We start from the raw sequence: 20,947 nt of genomic DNA, 5'->3' as shown, positions 1-20,947 counted from the left end.
CACACTTAAGTTCACAGTTCCTGCATGTTTTTCATGTAAAAAACTTGACACTTTTCCAGATTTAAATCTCCAGGGTTGAGAACTTTTGACCTTTGTAGCAATCTTAGAGTCCTAAAGGAATTAAATAAATTTTAAATGAATTAAATGCCAGAGACCGGCAAGAACAACACAAGAACTGAAGGGAGAGAAGTTACTAAAGAAAGAAAGAAAGAAAGAAAGAAAAGAAAACAGGAATGAGGGAAGAAAAGATGAAGGGAGGAAGGGCAGATTATTAGGCAAGGAAGGGAGTGAATAAAGTTTGAAATATTCCACTTCCATACTTTTCCAGACTGTGTAAGAGGTCTGTGCGGTGGTTCTCACCACCAAAGTTATCAGTATGAAACATTTTCTTTAAACTCAAGTTCTTGATGTTGATGGATCTTTTTCAGATGACGTAAGTGTTTTACCGCTCAACAACACTAGGGGGAGTTGGACACACACTCACAAATCTGTGCTCACACACAGTCTGTGAAAGACACCCCCTCACCCCCATGACAATACAAACTGTCTTGCACACAGACACTCATCATGTCCCACCAGTAGAGCTAAAATGAAGTCCAGGCTCACACATTCAGTAACAAAAGGTGGAGCGTAAATTCCTACAGATAAGTTATCTATCTCAGCTTCATCTCCCAACTATAGCAGTATTTTCCCCCTTGGTATATTCAAATAATATTGGTGTGGTGTGACTTGAGAGTAAAAAAGAAAGTCAATTCAATTTGAGATGCATTGTGATCTCAGTCAGGGCACCCTTGGCCATGGAGAATTGAGGCAGGGGTAAAGATTGTGGAAACATTGACATTTACAAGAGCAAACTGAAGCCCAGGTGAAGGTGCTGTTGGGGGAAGGGCATATTTCTTTTCAGAGCAGTGTGTTTTCCCTTATGCCTGTGCCCAAGCATGTGTATAATCATGTTCATAAATGCATTGTTGCATGGTCGGGTCCATCTGTTGAGAAGAATTGGCTCATATATTGCTCCTGGCTGGGCCAGTGGAGCTGCGTCTGTAGCAGGCTGACTGATGGCAAGAGGGTCTGGGTCACAGCTCTCAGGCAGGCTGATGAATCTCCCTTTATGCCGCACAGGTGAAGTATACTAAAAACTTATGTGCACTTTTCAGGACATTACAGAGCTGATGAGACACGCAACGATCGGTCACAACTTCTTTACAACCAAAGGTTAACAATGCTGTCAGTTAAATATAGTTTCATATGTGCAGCCTTATCTGGTTTGAATAGTGAGTGATGCATTGATAGGCCTTCAATAAACTTTATGAAAGTAGACATCTGTGTCCTTTTCCAATCAGTCTAGATTAGTACATTTAATACATTTTCATGACTTTTTATAAGCTGTTATGATCAAGTTTGAGTGGGGAAAGATTTACCTTGGGAAGAGTTAACATCTGTGAGCAGGAAGAGTTTCCAGATTTATTTTACATTTCATTGAAATTCAAATGAATTTAGTGAGAACTGTTGCTTTAACTACAACAACCACAGAACACTGTTAAACACTAATTTATTTCTTCTTTATACTTATCTTTAGATAAACTCTTATCAGGCAAGTATAGGGCAAACAGAGACTATCAATAATTACATGTATCAAAGAAAAATGTTAATCAGTTGGCAGATATCGGAAATTAATACCTTGCTTATCTTTTCAATCAACAAGTATCAATGCAAAGCAAATCTAAAAGATTATGAGGAGAGACTGGAGTAAAACATGGCAGAAAAATATGATTATGATGATGGTTAGGATCGCTGGGAATTGTCAGAAAACTGCTTCCAACTCTGGCCTCTCTTTCTGCAGAACTGTTGGAGTTGGCAATAATAGTGCCAACTCCAACAGTTCTGCTAAATGATGTAAACAGTTTACGCTCCACTAAGTTTAGTTTACATGAACAACCAGTCTTAAGGAAAATAGGAAATTTTTCATCTAAAGAACATTCAAACCTCACTAATTTACTAAGGAGTACTATTAAAATTGGCTCACTCTAAATTTAATACTAAAAATATAAATCTGACAAAAAACTTTCATTCAGAAGAAGTGTTTCACAATGCAGTTAATAAAAGTGCCTAAAATGCAGTGATGAGTGCTGAAGTTCATGACAGGTGAGGCACTGACTCCTCTGGAGCCTGATGTGCAAACATTTGAAACCCAAAATTTAAAGTTATATTTCAAATATGCTCTGAATTGTTACATTTGTTTTTCTTAAAAACTTTTATTTATGGTTTAACCCTTTAACTGTCATGATGTCACCAGTATTGTATGAAACAGTCTGTGAACAAAAAATGGCAAGTTTCTTTGCTATGATGTAAGTTGTTTGTCCACCATTAACACATAGGTAGACCATCCATGAGACTGACAGCACTAAGACATTCCTACTGTCCCTGATTAGTTCTTTTTGACCGGGAGCAATTAATTTCTGTAGATGACTTTAACATAAAAGAAAGTTACATACCGCAATGTTAATATGAAGCCTAATTAGATTATTCATTTATTTTTTCCTCTTGGTTGATCTCACTTTTATTAATATTTAAAATTGTGTTATTTTTAAAACTGTTATTTTTAGCCTATGTGCATTTAATCTTGTTCTCGTTTGCAATTGTAAAAAAATCTGGATGCTTAAGTTGATCATCAGGGAAAGAGTCATCCTACAATGGTTCAATTACAAATGTATTTTCAGTTTTTTTTCCAATTATTTTCAGTGTTTTCAATGGATAGAAGAAGAACACCTGTTGCCCATTATACCTATGGGGATCAGCACTTCCACAATACTTTTTTCCTCACCCTCTCCATACATTAGGCTAATTATGCCACACACACACCTATGTATTTGAATATGTAATTATGTATACTTTTTTTGGTGTTCTCTGACAAATGGTAACTGTGTCCCAGTTGGAAGTTCATGTATTGCACTTTGTTTTTTAGGGTTTTTGGCTTGTATTTGAAACAAGTGGGGTGGTTATCTTATATTACTATTTGGGTTTTTAAGATTTTGTTAACAAGCCGAATCATCAGCTCTTGCAATATAAAAATTTGCCTCTCTGTTACGGGACAATGCATTTGGCTTGTACAGCAATATTTTTTGCACATGCATCGTTTGGTCTTTCGTGTCTCAAGCGAGAGCCAATTATCTCAATGTTTCACTGTGAAAAAACTTTGTTGTTGAGTTTTCATCATTCATGGGGAATAAAATGTGTTTCTTTAGTTTGTTGATCATTGTTATGAAGCAGAAATACAATAAAAGGTTTCTTTTGTAAAAAATAAAAAATAGAAATAGCCAGTTTTAGATTATTCTTTTTGATTTATAAAAAATATTTTAGTTTGTGATATAAGAAGGTCCACTAGATATTTGTGGGGTATTCCTTTACACATTGCTAGACTGTTATTTTTCTCCCCGTGACTATCTCCAGGAATCGTACCAGAGTGTGTAGAAGTTGTTAGATTTTATTCTATGACCAACTTCAGGACCTTCAGCAATTATTTTGCTCCAGGGAGAGAAGTCTGTAGCTGACTCAAGGCCAGACAGAAGAGAATGGGTGCAAAGAGTGCAAGCTTCAGTGTTATAGTAAAGGGGTGTAGGGTTGCTCGGCCAATGACTATAATTTGGACATACTCAAACCGAAATGGAGCACAAAACCTATAGTGACTCACATCATCTTCAGAAAAATTCAGGTACTAAATTCACATATTGAGACTTTACCTTTGCTCCAATTGTTATGGTATACATTAAAATTGGGATATGAAAATTAATGTATGATCCTTTACAAAGCTTTGTTTGAATCACTAGATAGATTTTGCTACCGCCTTGTACTGTCAGCTACATCAGAATAACTATTAAAACACAGTAGCAGTCATCCATGTTCATGCTGAAAGTGGGTTAAATCCAAATTGAAGATTCACATTGGCATCAATATGACCAAAATATGCAGAAAATGATATTGATAGAAGGAAACAGATGTTTTTATATTATTATTATTATTATTATTATTATTATTATTATTATTATTATTATTCTTTCCTTGTTGTCTGCAGAGTTCTGGGTCCTGCAATGACGTTCAGGGTCGGCCCAAATCCTAAAAATGTGACTACTGCAGACCTGGTTCAAGCTGCAGGTAAGACCAGCATACATGTTTCCATTTATCACCCTCACAGAATGATCCCATTGATGACATTCATTCCAATTCACCTCACCTTCGCAAGGCAGTTAACTTTGTCACAGTCTTTGCTTCAGCATACAGTTCAGGTCTGTGGGTTTTCATCATCTCCAGTCCTTAAGAGGATTGTCAACACTGAGCATCAGCAACAGAAATGATGATCCCACCATCCTTCCTCTGCCATGCTTCCACACAATGCACAGAACAGTTTGTTTGGTTTGTTAGGTCCAGCAGATTGACAGCTTGGAAACAGGTTTGTGTTGGCCAGTCTGAGTTTGTATGTCTGCAGTGTGCACTGGATTGAAGTAGACTGATGGGGATCTGTCACCCAGCGACAGGTCGCTGTCAGTACGCTCCTCGGCTTATTGTCAGCGCTTCGGTCACTCAGCCGAGTGTGTTTGTTCAAAGTGTCCTTATTTCAGCCGGAAATGACTTCGAGCAGAACAGCGAGGTTTCAGTATGATCCAATATTCCCCTCGTGGAATCAAAATGGTGTTATTATTGGCAGAGTTGTGTTGCTGCCCCAGTCTCCCTTTTTTATGTTGTCTGAAACAACAAACATTTGTTGTCACTTTTCTGTTGGAGAAAGCCTGGACAATGGGTGATGGGTTTGATTGGCAGGTTGAAGGTTGTTCATCTGGTTTTTGTTTTTTTTCTTGTCCTCTTTTGCTTCTCCTACCATGTGTGACTGATTGTGATGAGGTTTCGTGTGGTGAGAGCTAATGACAGCCATGTGCTGGGCTGAAATGTCAGACCAAATGTTATGTCAACATGATCATGAGCCTGGTCCACAGTGATGAATTATGAACAGAGCTAGCTTGAATAGTAATTTGTTAAAGTGGAGGGAAGGGCTTTTCACAATTAAAAAAAAAACACTTTCGTCCCAAATAAACATGAGATGTGGTTCTGAAATGCATTAAATGGCACCAACAGATCATAGAGGGGATAGACTAAGAGTCCTGGCACAAGCTTTATTCCCTGTGCTCTCAAAACAGTGTGAAGTGGACAGGAGTTCCCACCCTCCTCCTGATGTTCAAAGTAATCTGAAAGCGTTCATCTTTACTTCCCAGCGACACTGGCATTGACTTCAACACGATGTGACAAAGGCGCGATGATTTTCAAGCCATTACTGGGTTGCAGGGGAGCAGCATGGTTTGGGCGCGATCTGAAAATCAAAGTGACGCCCACATACAGTGGCCACCTGGGCAATCCTGGCTGACCTTTGCCTTATGTGTGACTGTGCATAAGTGACGTGGCCTCCTAATGAACTCATCAAAACCCCCTGCTGCAGCCAGAACTCGGTCTGCTGTGAGAAGCTTTGATTAGTTAAGTAAATAGAAAAAAAAAATTCAGAAAATTCTGCAATTTTTATGGAGACATTTTTTTTAAACCAGCAGCAAATGAAGATGTTTTATCTTGTCTTTTTTTTTCTCATTCATTACCTCTGCAAAAAAGACTTGTTTTGCTTTACATAAAAACAAATGCTTCATTCGTTTTTTGTTTTTTTGTTTTTTTGTATCATTCTTGCAGTCCATCAGTTAACCCATTGATGGTTATGTTCAATGAAAAAGATCATATTTTTGTCCTAACATTTGGCAAACACTTTTTGTCCTAATTTTCCCATTCAGACACTCTTGAGAATGTCCATAATATTTTGGATGGCTCTAAAGATCATCTTAAGAGATATTCCTTCTATGTGGTGTGTTGAGAGTTAACTCGTCTGCCCAGAAGAACATTGGGACCGTTCTGATCTAAAATTGGGGAAAACGTCAAGTTGCATTGCTTTCTCTCTATTAAATATAATCCACAAACTATCCCCATTGCTTCTTCCCAGTGAGCCATGTTTCTTTACCCTGAAGTCATGTTTGGTCACGAGAGGTTTTGTGAGATTTCCCGTTTGACATCTGAATGATGGTGAGTGAAATCATCATTCGTGCGGTGTGTTGCTCCTGTCTTTTTATTTCTAAGCTTTTTTTTAATCATTGTATATGGTCTCTCAGGTCATACCTCTACATAGTCATTGTTTTTAAAAAATTTAATTACTGCATATTGTCACAGGCATTTTCAGTGTTAATTGTTTCTGAAACAATAAACACAACTTCTTATAAGGTCTGTGTATTCTACATTAACTATTTAAACTCCAGCTATTGGCTATTTGAAAATGAATTGTTTCTTGCAATGTTTTTTGTCATTAAAGATCAGAAAATTGGAGGAGTATCTATCTCAGTTACTTAGTCTATTTCATAGCATAGCTTAAACCTCCATGGTTGATAAGTTCACTGTACTCTGTGATATCTAAACAAGATTAATATGGCTCTGCTACATTCTGCTGTCCATCTATCTGCCCATCAGTTCCATTCGATGTGTTCAATGCCCCATTGAAATGAAAAGACAAAAAGACTTGGCTGAAAGGCACGGACAGTATAGAGGAGATTTGATAACTCGTTGAAAAGCATCTTTTTTCTGCAGCAGGTTCTTAGCGGCTGTGCGGTGAAAGGCCTGCTGGGAGGTCTGACTGTATTAGTAGAGGTAGAGTTCTCTTGTGTGCTGCTCAACTGGAAAACTGCAGGACAAAGCCCAGCACTGCCTAATCCCTGCTCGGCTCCGAAACAAAAGAGAAAGCTGCTGCTTTATCAAAACTACAAGGCATTCTGTGTGTCCGTGTGTGTGTGTGTGGATGTGTGGAACTCTATTTTTTATTTATTTTTATTTTTTATTTTTTTGCAGCTGTGTTCATACTGCGCCAAGAAAATGATCTATTCAATATTTGATGAAGTGGCAGCCAAGTTGCTAAAAAGCAACACCGGAATGTGTTGTTTAGAACTCTACTTTCTCTTGCTTCCTTGCAGTGATTTCTAAACATGTAAATCACCTTCGGTGGGGGGATAATAGATCTGCCAGAGCTGCTTTTGCTCACCGCGGAGTGACGTTTTGTCGCCGATGATGGATTTGTTCCACTTACACGTTTGTGCTCTTCGCAAGTATGTAGGCGGTTTTATATGTAGGATGAGTGCTTTGGCTTCATAAAGTGTTATTGTACAATTATATCCTGGCAGGATTGTTTCTTTTTATTTGTGATATATATGCCGCTTTTATAGCTGTGATTATAAGTACGCCTAATGATTTTGAGTGTTTTGCATCGAAAAAAAAAATTGAAGCATGATGACTCAGATGGGATCAGGATGTCCAGACCAAACACCAGTATTTGTGATGCGATATGTGTGTGTTAACCATGGCTGATAGGTGTAGGGTTGGGGAGATGGGTGAGGACACTCCTATTGTCTTGGCTGTCATGGCTGGGCGACCCCACAGCCCCATAGAGGCCTCAAAGGCCCCAGAGGCCAAGCCACAGCAATGAGCCGGCAGGCCCCCAGGCCGTGAGAACCCCGGCCTTGGTCAATGAACGCTGGGATCATAAGGACCCTGGGAGCAACTTGCTGGGCCATCTGGAAAAGAGAGCAGGGACCCTGACACATGGCTGTCACCCTGAGGGAGACATGCAGAGATGTGGACACAGACAATGTCAGCCCCCGTGTTTCCTGCCTCAGCTTCTGTCTTTTTTGTCTTCCACACACACAGAGTCACACGTAAGTGAAAACCAAGGAGGTGATGAGTGAGAGAAGTACAGATGTTTAGTCATAATGCACAGCTTCATGTCTGGTTAAAATCAAACACAACATATCAATGAGACATCTTGTAAAAGCTCTAAATCAAGGAGGTGGTATGATGGTGGTTTGGGTTTGTGTCTCCTACAGTCAAATATGACGCCATTTATTATTGATAAAGATGCTCCGCAGGAATGTATCGAGTTATAGCTTTCAGATTTTTTTCTTCCTTCTTTGATAAATAGTGACATTTAGAAATTTGCTGTGTGCCTTTTTGCCCTCTAGGTTTGATTTATATCATTTAATAACTTGGAAAAGACATTTTAGAAATGACCTTGATACATAGAACTATTGAAACTGACAAAAGGCTGTACTTTCTTTTTTTTAACCATACCTTAGACATACAGTATATAATGTGTATTTTGAATTCTTTCATTTTAGGAAATAAAACATCTTCAGTTGCATCAGTATAGAGATGAATAGTAGAATCATCTTTTCCCAGCAGGTACTGATATATGTGGTGAGGGTCTGCCCTGATAATTAAAAAAGACTGATACCCATCCAAACCAATCAACTCCATTTCACCTTTTCTGTTTTCCTTTTTTATGGTCTGTCTAAAAAATAATTCAGGGGAAAGAAAGGCTATAGAATAAATAGGAAATCATTTAAATGAAGTGCGGAGTGTTAAATTTGACCAGTTGCTTTGTACGAAAGACATGTGAGAGGCAGCCTATGTATGACTTGAATCCTTTTACCTGTCACTCCAATTGTCTGTCTGTGTGCCCGGTTCCGGCTGTCTTTTCTGTCTCCTCTTTGGATGCCATGTAAGATGTGCTCAGAGGCCCACGCACTTGCGCTCGCCCTCTTTCAAACGCACACAAGAACCCTTGCAGACAACTCTAAAATGGAAACACTGTGACTGCGTGATGGAGCCAGCTACCATTTGAGTGGTGAGTGGTAGTCTTTTCCAGCTGAGCAGATTAGCATAGATCTCCCACGCAGACAGAGTTGACCTTCACTCTGGCAAACACTTGTCAAAATGCCAGCGATAATTACCTGTTCTCTTCGCAAACAGCACCATGGTTTATCCACCTGCATCTCAGGAGAGGAGGATAAATCTGTAGCTCCGTTGGCTCCCCATCTCACAATGACTACTGCTGTTATTTTCTTGTGCCTTTAATTTTTTCTCATTTTGTCAAACTACAATCTCAAATCGTGGTATGAAAAAAAATTGCCAGTGAAAAAAATATTTATCAAATATTTGTTTTCAGCCCCCTTTACTCTGACAACCCTAAATAAAATCCAGGTCAACAAATTACTTTTAGAAGTCACATGATTAGTAAATAGTACCCTCCTTTGTGTATTTGAGCCATTGCATTAATACAATGAAAGCCCACCTATTTGCAGTTTGGCATTCAAGGATTCACCTATTTGCTGATTTTTCTGTGGAAATTAATCCAAATTATTTGTGCAAAATCCACTTATTTGCAGATTCTTCTGTAGAGTTTATCTAAGTTATATAAAAGAATTGCATCTTGGGAAGCTGACATTTTTAGACATAATACTATTTGATGTGCTATTGCCTGGCATTTGCAAAGCAGCCATTATAGGAGTGCCATGTATTTTTCTTTGTACTGATTGAATGTAACCCTAAGAGCATAAATGAGAAAATCTATAGGTATTGCCTTGTGAGTTTGTCCCATAATGTTGAAGTATGTCAGTTCTAAGTGTGTCTAGAGGGATCCTGATGCAGATCTCAGCTTTCACTGACAGTTGGGGTCTCTAATTTCCATGAATGTCAGGATCCACTGTTTTGTAAGAGTCTTGGAGGTCATTAGAGGTCCAACAGCTTCTTTCTTTATAATGACTCAAAAGGTTAATAACTTGTTCTAAAAACAAACCATTAGAAATCCCATAATCACAGTACTAAAATTTCAGTATTTCAATGTAATACTGAGAAAAACATATCACAAGAACCTGTCCATTTGAAACAGTTTTGATGAAAGATTGTATGTTTGTTTTATTTCTTTTAGTATTGAATATATGTTCAAATAGAAATTATTTTGACAACAATATCCACAATTCCAATAGGGGACACAACAGTTACAGAATAGGTCTGTCAAAGTTCAGATCTATTTTCAAGGAAGAGTCTAAACTTCCTGTTCAGAAGCTCTACATCTAGATTGATCGAGCTTGAGAAGAAAAAGAATGGGCTAATTACACATATATACAACACTTTTCATACTTTTGTTTGCAAAGACATGAAGATTTCCACATGTTGGTTTATCACACGAGGTGTGAATACTTTTGGATGGCACTATGATCTGTAGGGATTCCTGTGTGACGCACCTGTGTCTCTGCTTGGTGTTGCAGCGTATTAACCCTTCAGAAGTCAGCAAGCCGCTGGCAATTGAAGAAATAAGTGTGAATCAAATCTTGGGAATGCTACTGCTTCTTTTCGGGGCGCTCATGTCCAGGCACATCGAGCTGAAATGAAATTACTTTTGTCAGCCAGGATTTGGCTCCATCACAAATCATGTCAGGAAAAACATTGCTGGTTTTTGAGCATGGATGGATTCGTGCTGGATGCCTGATCACCTGTATGTTCATACCTTAACATCTGTATCAATGAGTGCAGAGGTCAGAAAACAACAGAATTCCTTTCTCCTCATCCTCCTCCTCCCCCACCCTCCTCTTTACTTCCTCCCTGGGCACTCTCCTCCTCATCACTGGCTGCCCTCTCTGGTTGAGTGCTTGAATGTGCTCAGTTCGGTGATCAAAGTCTTCCTCGGTCTCTTCTCCTCCATTGCCCCCGGCTCTGTGAGTGAGTGAGCATGAGGAAAAAAAACCTGTGTGTATGTGTCATTCGGCTACAAGCATACTTCTCAGTCGTCACTCCTGCTATGTTCTCTCAGTCTCTCTGGTACTTTTTTTTTTTTTGGCTTCTGTGCACCATCCACCCGCCTGCTAGAGGGCAAACACACCCGCGTATACATATATACAGTATCTACATGCACATGTGAATATACAAACCTGAAGTGATGGTAATCTGATATGACACATCCTACTTTCCTGTCTTATGCATTGTTGATCACAGAAATCTTTACTCACTGTTACCGTAGGTAATTTATGCACTGCACACACACACATGCATCTGTCTGTCTACGTGTATGCGTGTGTGTACGTATGCATGCTGCAGGGTGCCTGATAACCAGAGCTGCGTGACTCACAGTAAACTGTTAAATATTGTGTGTTTGTTTCAGCAGAAACACAGCGTTAAACATCTTTTTAATTCCAAGGTCACATTTATTTTTTATTTGTTTCATCCTCATGCGCCTCCAGGAACAGAAAATACTTGAAATTGTCAAAGACAAGTGTTTAAAAAAAACAAAAACATTGCAGTAACTGTAAATCAGTCTTAAATGTCTTGTTTTTGTGCTCACATCGAACCCCGTAGAGCGAAGATTCGTCACCACTGACTCTTTTCGTTCGTCACAGTGAAAGGAGGTGTCATCTGCAGGAAATTTCCTATCTGAGACTGTTCCACAAGATGAATCCGGGCCTTGTCTCACACTTTCCCTTCATCCTGTTTATCCTTGTCATTCATATTCTTCCAGTTCTTGCTCTGTTCCTTTCTGTTTTGCCTCAATATTATTCTCGCACCTTTAGTTCGGGGTCAAGGCAGCGGCGCTTTAAACGTGTTTACTGTGTCGACGCTTCTGTTGCGAGTCAGCCGAAGACAGTAACAGGTGCCTGTCAACAGCCGGTCTGATCTCCAGTGCATTAAAAGGATCTGTGCAATAGACGAGGATTAGTGTCGCCTGGCATTGTTTATTTGCTAATTCCGTCTCCAAGGTATTTGTGGAAAATGGGCGTGAATAATTGAAAGCAATTTCTAGTGGACACAACGAAGCTATCAGCGAACTGTGGGAGATTAATGAGTAGGGGGTGAAACACGGTGCTCCAAACCTTTCCCAAACACCCACAGAGACCATGAGCTCGTAAACAAAAACTGAATATGCATTGTTTCAGAGGTGGATAAAAGCTCTGAAACGGAAAGCGGGCATGGATCAGGAAGAAAACAGAGCAGCCGGCTTAAACACAGAATGTGTCAAAGCATGATGCTGAAGCATTAAGATGCCTTTTACTTATCAGCAATTAGCATTTCTTAATTGAATTGGTATATTCCAGATTCTTAAACTGTACTTTTGTCTAAACTCCTGATTTGAGATCAGAAAGAATACCTTACAAATTTAAATTCATTACATTCATTGTTCTTGAAGAAAAATATATGCAAGCTTTAATTATTTAACTTTAGGTTTGAAATAATATTTTCACAGATTTAATTTAGTATCAGTCTGCATAGTGGCACTGTCTTAAGCTGAGCTATTTTGCAACAAGAATGTTTTGTTTTAAATTGTGATTGAGGTAGTTTCCATGTTCTCCCCGTGCATCAATGGGTTTTCTCTGCAAACTCTGGTCTCCTCCCACAGCCCATAAACTTGACTGTTGGGTTAATTGCTGATTCAAATATTGCCCTGAGCTGTGAGTAGGTGGTTTTATGGTTGTCTTGTCCTGTTTGTCTTTCTTTTGCCCTGTGATGGATACTTTACTCTTAAATTCATTACTTTGTACCTCTTGTGCCACATGACGATGGTGTTGCGCTGTCCCACATCAAGCGAAGTACAAGTGGAGCACAGTGAGAAGCTCAGTAACCCTTGTTGAACACTGCTCATGGAACACTGCAGTGAATAGTTGCGAAGCGAATAGACACAAGATTATTCTCAAAATGTGCCAGCAATTAATCGGTCCGTGGAAAAAAAACAAAACACTTTTTTTGCAATTCTTCTTTGCTCTTTGGATCATACTTTATCTTCTATTGCAATCATGATGGTGTAGACTATCCAATTCAACAACTGACATGATTGCAAGCATGTTTTCTACCCCCCACAAGTTCCTTGGCCATGTTGTCTTTGTACCAAACCTGTACTTGTGACAATTAGAGCCTCTGTGACATCTTTCAGATCAGCTTTTTACAGCCACTGATGGGAGCTCTCAGTATCTCAGCCACTTTTTGAGTCTGCCAATGGCTCATGCTGTGCAGGGACTTACTCTTTCATGGAGTTTGTTTCTCTTTCTCTTTTTCCACCATGAGTTTCTGCTGCCTGAGGCATTTGCTTTGCAGTTTGTTGCTGGGGGCCATTTTCCTGATCTAGTCCTGGATCTTTGAGCTTTTGTCCAGCATAGTGGCCTTGAGATTCTCTACCCACTGCCTCGATCTATGTGCTTTGTGAAAGCACATGAATTGAGTAATAAGCACATAGATTGTGTAATAGTTGGAACATGCTAGACTTGAAATAAAACCTATTCCTTGTAAGGAGCTTTGTTGCCTTCATTTGTGTAGCTTTTATGTCACATTTATACCAGGGAAAGTAGAGACTTAAACTTATTCTGCGGTACTGTAATCTAATTTTGAAAGTGTTTAAAAAATATCAAATTTGTTTGGGTTCTTTTAACGAATAGAGAAAAAAAATTGAGGTTAGGCCATAATATATTTATTGAAATTATTTATGTGATTAGCTCCCTTTATTTGTACCTGCAGCAATTCTGATAGGAGCTTCACAGTAACTTGTGATAAAAATGGAGCTAACATTGGTCCTAACTTGTCTTGAGAGGAAGTCCAGCACATTCGAGACCTAGATACATTAAAAGGGTGGCATCACAGCAATAGTGCTGGGATTTTATCTGTTGATCAGATGAGACTAAGAATAAGTGTGTTTAACAACTGACATTTCAGGTGAATAACCAGAGCTGGATGATGTGTGGAGCACTATCTCAGCCTACTGGAGGTTCTGTGTTGTGGGCCTGTTTCTCCTTCAAAAACCCAGGAACCTTGTTACCATTAGCAGAATTATGGGTCCTTAAGATGAATGGACATTTTAACAAAAATAAAAAAAAGTGTCCTCTGCCAGAAAACTGAAAAGTAGTTTGCATGAAACATATGCCAAAATCAATACAGAAATAATTCACAGGACACAAAATGTATTTTTTATGGCCATTTCACCACAGAAAAAAAAATCCTTCAATGAGAATACACATATTTTCAATAGTACAGCCATTTATGTTGATCCTATTTCCAAATACATCTCTGTACATAGAGATGATAAACACGTTGTTGGCACTCATGGACAAAGAACTCCAGTTAGCAGAGACTTGTTATTATGCGACACCAAATTTTATAATGAATTCCAGCTGGGTTTGAGCCAAAGAGTGGATGATGCCATTTTTATCTGACCGAGGAATTTGCCATAATTTAATTTTCCAGCTAAGCCCTGCGCTGGCGCTAGAACATTTCTCACACATGGTGGCAAAGTTAATGACAAAACGGCTCACTAGCTTCATGTTCTGTGAACTGACAAAACAACACGTTTTCCCCTCAAAGCTGTAATGATGATTAACTGAATATGATCTGCAGTGCTGACCTGGTATCTTTTGCATTGGGAAAAGGCTACATAAGCCTCTCTAAAATCAGCAGTTTGACAAGGTTTTGTTATCGGTAGTTCATATGGATGAAGGCATACAACTCTCTGTGTCTGTTTGCAGAATATCCAACCTCCACTTCTGTCCTGTCGAGAGAGAGTGATCTCTCACTCTCTCTTTGCTTCATCTTGACCCATTCAACCCCCATCTCTCTATATATTCCCCTGTCCCTTCATCTTCCATGCCTATGCCCTTAGTGATAGCTACTCAGGTTGAGAGACCATGTGCCAATGGTCCTTATGTCAAGAACAGTGGGTACTCCTGCATTGATGCTACTTTATGAGACAGCTGATACAAACAGCTCTGCAAATGAAAATATTCCTCAATCCTGCTACGAGCCATATTCAGCAACAGCAAATCTGAGAATATTAATCCTCATGCTGTATTATACTGAGCATTTCTGAGGGAAAAGCAGGCTTCACTAAGTCCCCTGTTTTCATTCCAAATGCCAGAATGAGCACTGATGCTTTATTGATTTAAAGCTTTACACACTGTACCATTCTCAGCTAGAGTGAAGATAGGCACGCTTTGGTTACACATGGGTGAAAATTGTTTGCTTATGTACTCAGGTAGATCGGTACACTCTGTTACTGTGACTCCAAGGTTTGACTTCTGCAGCGATACCTTTCTCTTTTCTCTGATTGTAATAAGTAGTTATGTAAGTTACTGTTACGTTTATTTGTTCCTGAACCAGCATGGCCATTGTTATCTAAGAAGGCACTCACTGGATGCTGACGTCTAATTTGGGCAATCAGTCCTTATTAGGATGGTTGAAAATCCGAGAGATCAGCTGAAGAACTCCCAACCAGCTGGTGGGCACAAATGACCGAGCCACATTTAAAGTCACTTGGTTCACATTTACTCCCCGCACTGAAGCCTGCTCTCAGCTCCACTGCATTGTCTTGATCATGTCTGAAGGCCTAATTGCACTAAGTTACTGCCAAGTGACTGGCTGATTAGATGTTTGCTTTAAAGAGGATCAGAAATGCTGCAGTCAGGGAAGTTCTCATTAACTATTGGAGAAGCCAAACTTTCACATAGTACTTTTTGTTTGGAATGGAAATGCCATTATTCTGCCTCATGATGGCAGAAAATACAAAGAGATTCCAAAAGACAGAAATAAAATGGTTGATGGAGAAAACAAATAAATTCTTTTATATAACTGATGTTTTTAGTCATATAAAATATTTATTTTACATAACTAAATTTCAAACTTTTTATGTGATATTTATTATTTCACAAAAAATAATGTTGCATTGTGACTTATGTTATCTAAAATAACGTTTTACATGAGTCTAAATGAAAGGTGTGAGTTGGGATGAAAAATGGGGAAGAATTTATAATTTATTGCTAGAAAAGACAAAGTAAGTTACTTTGATAGTTATTGATATGGGCTGTACAGACATTTACTCAGTGCAGCAATAGAATCAGGGGATGCACACAAACATATAAAAACATACATGATCTGTGATTAATATCTTAATTTTTTCTTGGCCCAGAAATGAGGTGTTTTTCCTGCATTTTGATAGGTTAGGTAGAGATAGAAGTCGAAAGGCAAGGACACTGAGCAAACAAGAACCTCTACTGTTTGTACACAAAACCACCAAGGCTTTGAACAAAATGAATCTCATCTATGTTCTTTCACTTTCTGTATTTCTGTGCACTGGTATTCAGATTATGTTGACAACAAATAAAGTCAGAGAGAATTATACAATGAATGTTATAGTCAAAGTAATTATTTTATCTCGACCAGTGAAATAGCTGTTGTTTTTCAGCTTTGAGTAAAGGTAATTAGATCATGTTATTCACTTTGTTTCTTTGTTTTATGCTTATGTTTTTAATCGAGTGAGAATCTTCTTGCATGCTTATGCACAATGTATGTTGTGTTTTTAAGTTGTGATGCTCAAACAAAGGAATTTTTGGACTGAAAGTGAAGCAGACTGGGTTGGCTAGTTCTTCATCCTTTTTGTTTTTGTCTAAAGTGTTTTTTATATCAATCTTACTGAATGATCACAGATGAATTATCAATAAAAACACTGCTTCATCTTGAAGATTAGGATATATCTTGAGGATAAACAAACTTTTTTGGAAGATGTTCCTGTTAATGGACCAACAGATGAACAGACGCTGATTCACAGGTATGTCAATAACCAAGTACCAGAAATGTGAGATACACTCTTTTTCACACTAGCAAGCAATTCCTACCTGATGTTTTACATAATAGAAATTAAGACTGATGGTAACATCCTTAGTGATTCTTACTCAACCAAATATACACACGTACAAACACACAAATGCTCATTTCAGTAATTTGCTTAAATGTAGCATTCATTCATGAACATTGGTTGTTTATTTTATATTTGGCGAGTTGGAACCATGTCTGATTTATTTTTGTCAACAAAAAGTTTTTTTTATGAATATAGTTTTTGTTTGATTTGTATTTTATTTCTCATAATCACTATAGAAACCCTTGGTGTTTTAGGCCCCTTGTAGCACAATGTTTCCCTGAGGCAACAAACCCAAATCTGGTTCCGGAAGGTGTCAAGATCTGATTGATATGTAATTAGGGACCATTAAGTTCCCAAATAATGCAGGAAAATATTTTTTTCCCCCATAAAATAAAAAAGTCATGCCATAGAGGGTTAGAGGCATCAGATGACACTTCAGTTGCTGAAACCACAAAAGGCTTGGAACAAATCAAAGGGGGACAGCCGTACATCTGCTCAATGAACCCAGGTGTGTGTATGTCTTCATCTGTCCTTGTATTTCTGCAGTAGATTACTGTCGAAGCTAGTGTGTTTGGGTGAGTGTTGTGCGTTTTTTGTTCTTCTTAATGGTACATCCATGCTAAATTGGCCCCTCAATGCAGTGCTCTGTCTCTGTGGTTTTGTGAGCTACAAGTGTAGAGAAACAAAGCGAGCCAGGGAGCTTCAAAGCAGGTGGGTGACATTTTGGGCTTTCAATCTTCAAAGCTCTATTTGCTTTTGTAGTTCCTCTTTGACTATAATTATATATTTTTTTCCCTAAAGGTTTACAGCTGTCTGAAAATGTGAAGTAGAAGTTGAGGGCCATTTCATAAGAACATCATTCAAGATTTAACAATGAATTGTCTTTGTTTTTTAATATATTAACACCTGTAATATGGGTCGTTCTGAATGCATTTCAACCTTAAAGCAACATATAGAAAGTGATATCACGGTGATACTCTTTATTGGTATTATTGGTACTATTGACTTTGAATTGATCATGACCCCCACCTTTTTCCTCACCAGTGAGTGCCTCCAGATGGGGTATATATGTGGAACCTATCCCATCCCCTTATTTCCATTCACCTCTCCTCTTCTTCTCTTCCTTCCAAGTGCCTCTCTATAATTCATGTCCAGGTGCAGCAGCAGCTTTCTTTGGCAGGGGGGCTTGAAAAGGAAAAAGGGGACAGATGTTCAATTTTCACTTCCTTTGTGCCACTCTCCATACGTGTCCATATGTGGGCACACCTCTTGTTGCCCACGATGCAGATTGCGGCGTCTCTGTACTTCACGTTAAGCAGTAATTAAATCGAGTCACGGCCATGGCTAACTGCTGGACAAGTGGATCCATGGATATGACATAGTTTGCATGTTGTATAAGTATAAATAATGAACCAGGGTTGTTCTTTTTTTTTTGTTTTCTGAGAATGTTGGTTGCAAGTGATTTTTCGATCCTGCAGTCATCATGAGAGGCTTTATGCAAAGACATGCACATGGTGCAGCTGTATTTACATGTAGCTTTTGTGGAGCTTCCAACCCCCCACTGATTGTTTGACTGACTGAACACTGCTTCTGGGTACTTCTACCGCAAACTAACAAGTACTGTTCAGCTCAGAGTGGAGTGTGCAATTTTAAGGCATTTACTTATAGTTGCAGTTGTAAAAGCTGAATGTGTTTTTCCTCTCGCTACTGGATTTAGTGCACCTGAAATGTCTTTTAGAACAGTGATCTTTCCTAATACAGAGAGACTGTGAAGGTTTATAGAAGAAAAATGGCAAGCGTTTACAGCTTGACGAACCCACCCCACAGAAATTGTCCGACTAATGCCTCATTGTTGTCTTTAGAACTCATGTACATCAAAATTAACATTAGAAATGTTTATAAAATGATTCTGGAAAATGAATGCATTTAGGTAGGAGTTGCTCTTGGTCTGTAAAGTCTGTCCACCAGCTTGTTTCAGAGTCTCCCTAGTATTGGATAGTCTCCAATACTTTGATTATAGATTTTGATTTCAACTCATATGTTCACCAAAGCATCATGATATAGTTTTCCCAGCAGCTCCAACACATTCCTACACTGATTGGACACATTAAAATACTGAATTTTTTATTTTATTTTTCCTTTCCCTTCAAATTATACATATTGTGACTGATTATGTAATCTCACACATATAACTATGATTTTACCTATGTTTAGTGACAAGAGAAATAGTTTTCGTTCTCAACAGATGAATACACCATAGTGAATGGAATATCCTTGCTAATTAATTAAGTGGTTATGATTTGTTCCCCTTGTTCCTCTGTGATATTTTTAAAAGCCTTTCAAGCTGGTTTTAAAAATGATGGTGGTAGTGAATTTACAAAAGTGATATTAAACAGCTGTAGAGTGTTTCTGTCTGTTGCATTTGTTTTTAAATAAATCTCTGATTGTGCTATTTTGCATTAAAGTCAGTCAGAATAATAAAAGGCTTCATAAATGTATATGTGAATGGGAATGGAAAAGTGGCAAATTCCCTTGGCATGCCTTTTCAAGTCTAGTTTCATTTGTAAAAGCACAATGCTGTGCTTTTATCACCGGCATGTCCGTGTTTTTATCTCTTACATTATGAGCATTAAAACTAGCAATTATGGACTCACCTTGTTGTGTGAAACACAATAGTAATTTCACCATAGTAACACGATAATGTCTCTTTCTGGAACTTATATCCATTTTTCCTTTATAGGTAATTTGGCTGTACAATCCCGGAGGTGTCTGTCGCCGTGTGAGCGAGGCATTTTAAAATAGGTTGGCACTAATCCCCTTTAAAATGTCATATAGCTTTCTGAAAGGGAAAGGAAATGTAGGAGGAAGTATAAAGGAAAAGGAAATGAATTATGGATGAGTTTTAAAAAGGATGTTACTTCCTGCCCTTCTCATTGTTTTCCCATTCTTCCTCCTTTCTCTTCATCCTCTGATACTCTGCTTGCTCAATGTCCTCTGTGTCCTCTGCCTCGTCCTAAATCGATATGGGCTGGCTGTCATGGGTCAGTGGCCTGTATGTTTTGGAATGGACCGATGTAGAGGGTTATTGTGGCTCTCAGGGTCCTTCAAGGGGGTGGCTGCTTGTTTCTCAAATGCAGACCTGTTCCCAGTTTAACTACTATGACCACTTATGTTGTTGACTTATATTCTCAGCCACACAGAAATGCATTTTTATTGTAAAGGCAAATTCAATATACCAAGTTTACCCAACATCACAAATAATTGCTTGAAATGCTTGTCATGTGTATTTTAATAACACATTGTTACTGTCTTAGCTCTTTGCAGTCTTGCTATCCAGTTATTCCTCCAGGATTGCCCTCAGTACTGACCTATGACAATTTGTACTTATAAGACATTCTTGACATCAACCATCATTTTAGTCTACACAATCAGCATTATGTAGCATTAGTAAAACAAAGTCTCTTACTGGTAATGCATTTTGCAAACTAGTCCCACTATTTTCTTACCACATCCGACATCAGTTAGGTCACAAACTGTCTCACAACCTTTGAAGCAATGGGTGAAGCGTTAAAATGGTACGTTTTTAAAGATTTGTGTCCGCTAGCTGTGCTACAGCTAACAATATTTTGGTCAGCTCAAACCATCTTTGCCTTCATTTGTTTGGTTTAGGTAGGATTTAAAAGAAGCTACATCTTAATTTGTTCTAAGTCTGCTCTTGAATGTGATGCTTCTTCATATTTTAACATCTTTTATGTTCACATCTTAGAAATCAATGTATAACATGACTCAATAAAACTGTTCACCATAAGCAAACCCCAAGAATGATTATGTGTTTGAGATCATGAGCACGCATAAGACTGCTTTGAATGTGTTTTGCAGTGCAGGCGAGTATTTAGCCACAGGCATCCTCACACTCCAAGTCCAATTACCTGTGTTAAGGCCACGTCTCAGACAGGGGGATTACAACATATTATTCTTGCACAAACAACAGTCTTTCTGCCCACCAGCCTGCAGGCAGCCACTGACAAGCAACCAGGGAAGGTGTGAGAGGTGTTACATTAGCACCTGGATGTGCGAACAGCAGCCTGCTGACCTTTTATCTGTGGCTGATACACTTGCTAGAAAGTTGTTCAACCCCCTGTAGATTTTATATATTGCCCTCAATTTTTCAGTCTCTTCTCCCCATGCCTCTCACTTTGTTTGTCCTTTCTTGTCTCTATCTGTATTTTCTTTTTTTTTGCTGTGATTTTGTTCCTTTATTTTCTGACAATTGGCGTTTTTGGTAAATGTTTGTCAAAGTGTCTCATCTTTCATTCTTGACTCGTTGTCACCACTTTGAATTACCTTTTAATATGTTTGTGGTGCAAAACAATCTATTTA

The 20,947-nt window shown here is 38.6% G+C and overlaps 1 protein-coding gene across 1 annotated transcript in view; it reads left to right on the top strand.

Annotated features, from left to right (window-relative positions):
• The window catches only part of ptprn2 (protein tyrosine phosphatase receptor type N2), a 139,340-nt gene that overhangs the window by 44,322 nt on the left and 74,071 nt on the right, over window positions 1–20,947 (top strand). The window contains exon 10 of the mRNA XM_055037541.1: window positions 4,073–4,152. Coding sequence (XP_054893516.1) covers window positions 4,073–4,152 — 80 coding nt within the window. The remainder of the gene's footprint in view (window positions 1–4,072; window positions 4,153–20,947) is intronic.

Source organism: Poeciliopsis prolifica, unplaced genomic scaffold (genome assembly GCF_027474105.1).
Source record: "Poeciliopsis prolifica strain line A6 unplaced genomic scaffold, Auburn_PproV2 SCAFFOLD012, whole genome shotgun sequence".
NCBI classification, from domain to species: domain Eukaryota; kingdom Metazoa; phylum Chordata; class Actinopteri; order Cyprinodontiformes; family Poeciliidae; genus Poeciliopsis; species Poeciliopsis prolifica.
The sequence above is the reverse complement of the archived record's forward strand: the minus strand, read 5'-3'. Positions and strand labels throughout refer to the sequence as shown.